Source organism: Portunus trituberculatus, unplaced genomic scaffold, assembly GCF_017591435.1.
Source record: "Portunus trituberculatus isolate SZX2019 unplaced genomic scaffold, ASM1759143v1 PGA_scaffold_460__1_contigs__length_6933, whole genome shotgun sequence".
Classification (NCBI taxonomy): domain Eukaryota; kingdom Metazoa; phylum Arthropoda; class Malacostraca; order Decapoda; family Portunidae; genus Portunus; species Portunus trituberculatus.
The window spans coordinates 1-6933 of record NW_025541628.1 but is presented as its reverse complement, the minus strand read 5'-3'; the positions used below and the strand labels follow the sequence as shown (position 1 = coordinate 6933).

The window sequence follows — 6933 nt, the reverse complement described above, 5'->3', positions numbered from 1 at the left end:
CACTCTCATCCTGAAAAATATAAGGTTACTTTCTTTAACAACAAATCCAAACAGCCCCGCCAAATTTCACTTTATAAAGACTTTCAAAACCCTGTACCCATCCCAATAAACAAAGTCATCACTGTCCTTGGCCTCACCATCGACAAACACCTTAGATTTAATATCCATATAGATCAAAAAGTCGCCATTGCCTCAGGAGCCCTGAGCAACTTGGAACGTTTTTGCGACAGTACTTCTAAGCTGAAACTTCACCTTTATAAAGCTTTTAGTCTTCCTCTAATAACATACTGCCCTCTTGCCTTGTCTCTCTCAGCCCCTTCCAATCTTCTAAAACTACAAAAGGTCCAGAACCGAGCAGTTCGTTTCGCACTTGGAACGAAGTGGTTCGACTTCCGGACCTCTTCATCTCTTCATGAGGAGTCCAACATCCTACCACTAAACACCACACTCTACAACAGAATAAACAAACAACTAAACACGTTTCCCAGACAGACACACAGACACATACAACTTCCTGAAAACCTTCCCCGACCACACAGACGTCTACCCCACACCACCCTCCTTCACCCCACAGATGAACCTCCTGAACCCATCTACAGATAACGGACTCCTCTTCCCCTCATTCATCCTCCATCTCACCTTTCTTTCACTCCCTCTTACTAACTAACTCCTACTCTTATCCATCCTCCCTATCACTTCACTAACACACCTTTTTTTCTCTATCCATCTTCCTTTCACTTCCATTCACACTCTTCCTCTCACTTATCTTCATTACTAACAGTACCACTCCAGGTGTCAGAGTGGCATCACCCACACCCCCATCACATGCCCCTTCCTACGGGAGTGGGCTCGCGTGCCAACGCCTAGTGGTGTTTTCATATTTTTTGTCTTATGGCTTTGTATTCATCTTTTTTGTTTTTATGCATTATTTTTCCGTTTCGCAGCCTAGGCTTTAAGGGGGCACCGGACCACCTCAAGGGTCGGGGACAACATAACCGCTCCCCTCCCAGTGACGGCACGGCATGGGGCCCCCGGCCGTCTGCATGACGTTCCGGTAGTGGCACCCCCTGTGTCTGTTACTGCGGAGCGGCCAGTACTGATGGAAGGTACTGTGAACGCACAAAACGCGGGAACATTTTCATCACCTCCACAGAGGTAATTGGGAGCGGCCAATGCTGGGCGAATGACAAGAACAACCGCACCCCTCCCTCTGACGGCACGGCAATGGGGCCCCCGGCCGTCTACATGACGTTCCGGCAGCGGCACCCTCCCGCGCCTGTTATGGAGGGGCCACTACTGATGAAAGGTACTGTGAACGCACAAAATGCGGGAATATTTTCATCACCTCCACAGAGGACGCGGAACTGTTCGGTCATCTCGCCGTCACGTCATCCACCCTCACAAACATACCATCTCCGTCCAACCATCTCCATCCATTGACCCTTTTAATCCTTTTCTTTTATCCATAGCAGGTTGATCTGCCCAGAACAGGGTGATACTCCAGGACCGGACCACTCCCGGCGGACACCACCAAACACCAATATCCACTCATCACACTCATTTAATCACAAATAAAATATTCATATACCCCCTCAACAACCTCGCTAATAAAGTTAAACCATCCTACAACCCCAAATCACCAATTCTACTACTATCCGTGGTTCGGAACCCACGTAAAGCTGTAGGTCCCTCCGCTATACGGAAGTACTTCTCACCCCATCCTCTCTATATGTCATCCCTTCCCCTTCTACTATCACGTACTTCACTCTTCCTGCTTCACGGTGTTTGTTGTTTGCACTGAAAACAAGACTGTTTGGCCGCCGCTTCCGTGTGGGTGCGGCGCCCTCGTCCGTGGCATTGGCGGTCCTTTGCTCTTGCGTGCTTGGTACTTATGCGCTCTGCTTGGATCCCCCTGGTCTGGTGCCGGCCTCCCTTGCCGCGTCCATCTCTTCTATAAAGAAACATACAATAGACCAAACGCTCAGTCATCACAGAAGTCCATCTTGCGCCTGGGTCAAGCCCTAGTAACTTTATCCTCTTACTGAAGCTCCCTTTTTATCACCCATCTATTCTTCTTCTGTCCCCACTTCCCCCTCCCCATCTTTCCTTTTTTATTCTGATTCTGATTCGGTTGAAACACAACACAACTCTTCGCAAGTTGAACGACGCCGTTACTACCATGCCTCAAAAATCATCAGGAAAGGCTGCCAAGAATGCTGGCAAGGTTCAGAAGGCCATAGAAAAAGGGGACAAGAAGAAGAAGCGGAGGAGGAAGGAAAGCTAGTCCATCTACATCTACAAGGTGCTCAAGCAGGTCAACCCCGACACTGGCGTGTCCTCCAAGGCTATGTCAATCATGAACTCTTTCGTGAACGACATTTTCGAGCGCATCGCTGCCGAGGCATCCCGCCTGGCACACTACAACAAGCGCTCCACCATCACCAGCCGGGAGATCCAGACTGCCGTCTGTCTCCTTCTGCCCGGCGAAGTGGCAAAGCACGCCGTCTCTGAGGGCACCAAAGCTGTCAGCAAGTACACCTCCTCCACGTAAACTAAATATCAGTCAGCTAGAAGGGGGGAAAGAAGAAAAAAGAGCAACTGCTGTCAGGCAGTATTCAAACCCTACCCGGCTCCATAGGAGCCACACCTGAATCCAAAAAAAAGGAGACACAATATAGACAAGTGTGGATGGTGGTCGCTGCTGGTGCACCAGAGCCGGATGGATGGATATGGATGGATGGATGAGCTAGATGGCTCGTCATTAATGAGGCTCGCAACCGAGTCAGAGCAAAGAGATCCATCATCCACTGCACAACAGCAGCAGCCCGTTGTAGTAGTAGTAGTAGTAAATCGGGTTACTATTTAATAAAGCGAGGAGGACTTGTGGAATAAAATCAAGCAATACAGATAAAGAAATGAATGAAAAGATATTGAAATAAAGCAATGCATAAATAAGAAAGAAGATTGGAGAAGAGATAAATAAATAAATAAACAATCAAACCAACGAAAAAAAAAAAAAAACACCTACCCCACATCTCAATGATGATGATGATGATTAAGCGTACGTACGATACTAATCACGGCAGGCAGGCTTTTGAGGGTGGGTGCATTCATGCTCTTCCTCTTCTTGATTAATGATGATGATGATACCTCCTATTTCAGTAACATAACGTTTTTCATCACACAAAGCTCAGGAAGCACACAGTTATTATAGCTTGTAACATGGAACATCGCTCCTTTTTTATTTTTTTTTTTTTTTTTGTTTTCTTGACTGAATTGCAGCGAATCAATCAATCAATATATCTACAAATCAGATTGGAGGGGAAAGCAGTCATTCTCCATCGGCCACCGACATACTACTGATCAGAAACATGCACATGAAATATCGGATCCTAGACACAGAGAGGAAGGTTAAATAAGAGTGAAAAAAAAAAGGAAAGAAAGAGGGATAGAGAAGAGAGAGAGAGAGAGAGAGAGAGAGAGAGAGAGAGAGAGAGAGAGAGAGAGAGAGAGAGAGAGAGAGAGAGAGAGAGAGAGAGAGAGAAAAAAATAAAAGACTTCTATTCAGGAAAATCGCTCGACCATACATACAGATAAAAGCCAACCCATTCATGGTCTATGTAATATTATTCTCTTTAGATAAAGCACCTTTGGCCCTGAAGAGGGCCTAGATATTGTTTGTTGTTGCTTGCTTGCCTTGGATGACACACTTATTAGGCACGCTCGCTACGGATTCGACCAGGCAGCTGGATGTCCTTGGGCATGATAGTGACACGCTTAGCGTGGATGACGCACAGGTTAGTGTCTTCAAAGAGACCAACGAGATAAACCTCGGAAGCTTCCTGGAGGGCCATGACAGCGGAGGACTGGAAGCGGAGGTCAGTCTTGAAATCCTGGGTAATTTCACGCACCAAGCGCTGGAAAGGCAGCTTCCTGATAAGCAGTTCGGTGCTCTTCTGATAACGGCGGATCTCACGGAGGGCCACGGTTCCTGACCTGTAACGGTGGGGCTTCTTGACACCTCCAGTGGCAGGAACAGATTTCCAAGCCGCCTTCGTGGCAAGCTGTTTGCGGGGCGCCTTGCCACCGGTGGACTTGCGGGCCGTTTGCTAAGTACGTGCCATGGTGAGTAAGTAAGGAAGTAAGTAAGTTACTGCCGTTTGGAAGGAACAGTTGGGCGTGTTGAGATTGGACGGGAATCACGTAAGAGTGTTCGACAACCACATAAAACTCCCCTCCCCTTCACAACCATAACAACATGTCATTGGTAACTCAAAGAAATTGAGGCAGGCGAGAGGGAGAGAAAAGAGGAAGGAAAGAGAGAAAAGAAACACACACAAAAAAAAGACACACACACACACACACACACACACACACACACACACACACGAAGATCGGAAATAATGAGCTCTGAGCTCGTTCCGTAGGGTAACGTCTGGCTGTCTCGTCAGAGACTGCAGCAGATCAAACAGTGAAACACACACACGGCCCGGTAGCTCAGGGGTTAGAGCGCTGGCTTCACAAGCCAGAGGACCGGGGTTCGATTCCCCGGCCGGGTGGAGATATTTGGGTGTGTCTCCTTTCACGTGTAGCCCCTGTTCACCTAGCAGTGAGTAGGTACGGGATGTAAATCGAGGAGTTGTGACCTTGTTGTCCCGGTGTGTGGTGTGTGCCTGGTCTCAGACCTATCCGAAGATCGGAAATAATGAGTTCTGAGCTCGTTCCGTAGGGTAACGTCTGGCTGTCTCGTCAGAGACTGCAGCAGATCAAACAGTGAATTACTACACACACACACAAGGAGAGAGAGAGAGAGAGAGAGAGAGAGAGAGAGAGAGAGAGGGACAGAAGGATCCCACCGACAATTCTAGACGATTTTTTTTTTTTTTTTTTTTTTTTTTTTCCCGTTTACATGATTTTACCGGATATGTGCATAAATCGCAAAATTAGAAAATGGAGTGATTTTCGCGCGTCCCCCTCCCCATTATCGATCCCCCAAATTTGATTTGGCTAATTTGCATAAATTTGCATAAAATTTCCATAAATTAGCAGAAACATTGCATACATTAGCCCCTACCGAAAAAAAAAAAAGTTGACAATTTCACAATATAATTATTTCAAATGCAAGGGCCACCAACATATAGCATGAAAATCCTAATATATACACAGACACACTTTAGCAACTACGATCCACAAAAAAAAAAAAACATTATATTTTACATACAAAGAATATGATTTCTCAAATATACCTGAATGACATCAGCAAAGCAACCATTTTAGATTCTAAGGTCAAATTAGGATGGATGGATGATGTAAAGATAGCAATCGATCATTTCATTCACCAAATACCCACTGCAACATGGCCAAGACAAATTGTTAATCAGATTATTATAGTGTGAAGATCACTTAGACGTTGCCATTTTTGGGAATTTCCCGGCCTGCGGCGTTGCTGGGCAAATTAAGGGATTAGAGCCTATGTGTCAATGATAACCTTGCTCCCCACACACCATGGATTAACACGGTCACTTTGACCTGTGACCTCACTCAGTCACCCAGAAGGATGTGACAACGCTCGGAGGAAACGTTGTCAAGCATTGTTGTTGCGTTTGCAAAACCAATGCAAAATTTATTTAAAAATAAACACAAATTCCTCTAACTTGCCTCTTTAGAGCATCACAATGTATATGTACTACAACACCATTCAGTTAAAAAGTATTAAGTACCTGACTTGGGGCGCGTATTGGTACACGTGTGACAGCGCCGCAGGCAGGAAAAACGCCAACGCCTAAGTGATCTTCATAAAAATGGTCAGACTATAGTGTGCGTATTTATTAGCGTGTCGTGTGTCACGGTTAGTCTGACGGCTTGCGTCTTTCCTCCTCCCACAGCCGCTGCAGTGACTTTCTAGGTTTTTTTTTTTTTTTTTTCTTCTTCAGACTTCAATGGTTAATATCCAAGCTCGACAGAGCACAGCACACGTCCGTGCAGGTGGTCATTCTTATCCCCTTTCCCCGGCACCAAGCTAGGCTAGCGGTTCGATGCAATTTCTCTATAGGAGAGAAAAAAAAAAATGTCAGTTCGAGTCCTCTCCTATTCATGTGTGTTTAGAATACACAGTTTTGTCTGGTAATCCAGGCACGAGGTAGTACAAGAATAAATGGATGAATTAACAAAGAATAAAATAAGCAGGTAAAACAATATAAGAATAGACAAATCAAACCTTCTTCTTCTTCTTCTTCTTCTTCTTATTATTATTATTATTATTATTATTATTATTATTATTATTATTATTATTATTATAAAATAATAATAATAATAATAATAATAAAAAAATAAATAGATAAATGAAAAATAATGGAATGCCAACAACATCTGGTGTTCCCAGGCGGTCACCCATCCAAGTACTAACCGGACCCAACGTTGCTTAACTTCGCTGATCGGACGAGAAGCGGTGTGTTCAACGTGGTGTGGTCGTTGGCACTCGATGTGAGATTTTAGGCCTTTAAATTCTTCCTGGCTTGCCCTACTATACTCCGTATACCCTGTGAATCAAGTCCTTTCTAGGTGTTTCTTGGTTTAATATCGTTTCCCTATTGGATTAATCTCTCTCTCAGTCTCTCTCTCTCTCTCTCTCTCTGTCTGTCTCTTCTGTCTTCTTCTTCTTCTTCCATGCCGCTGGCTGGAAAATCTGGCACCTCCTCCGACTCGATATTATTTGGTTTTACGCCGTTTTCTTGCTTGCCTCTCGGTTGTACGTCTCGGATGCGTGGTCCGAGGGTCAACGACGAGACGGAGACCGTGTTCGTATGACCCAGCGATGTTGGATCAAGTGGGAAAAACAGGAAATATTGTTACCCTACTACAACCGGGAAGGCACCTGCTCCATATATATATTACCGCGAGGCAAAAATGCGAGTCACACTCGTGAGCGAGACA

The 6933-nt window shown here is 45.3% G+C and overlaps 1 protein-coding gene, 1 non-coding gene and 1 pseudogene across 2 annotated transcripts; 1 reads left to right on the top strand and 2 right to left on the bottom strand.

Moving 5' to 3' along the window:
* The first annotated feature begins 2179 nt into the window (after positions 1-2179).
* Positions 2180-2551, top strand: LOC123500655 (annotated as a pseudogene).
* A 1162-nt stretch (positions 2552-3713) lies between these two features.
* Positions 3714-4109, bottom strand: LOC123500654 (histone H3-like; the record flags this gene model as incomplete). Its single annotated transcript, XM_045249315.1, has 1 exon — positions 3714-4109. A coding segment is annotated over one exon (396 nt), but the record flags the coding sequence as incomplete, so codon positions are not given.
* A 2248-nt stretch (positions 4110-6357) lies between these two features.
* Positions 6358-6476, bottom strand: LOC123500656. Its single transcript, XR_006673428.1, has one exon. It is a non-coding gene; the product is annotated as a 5S ribosomal RNA (ribosomal RNA).
* Between the last annotated feature and the right edge of the window lie 457 nt (positions 6477-6933).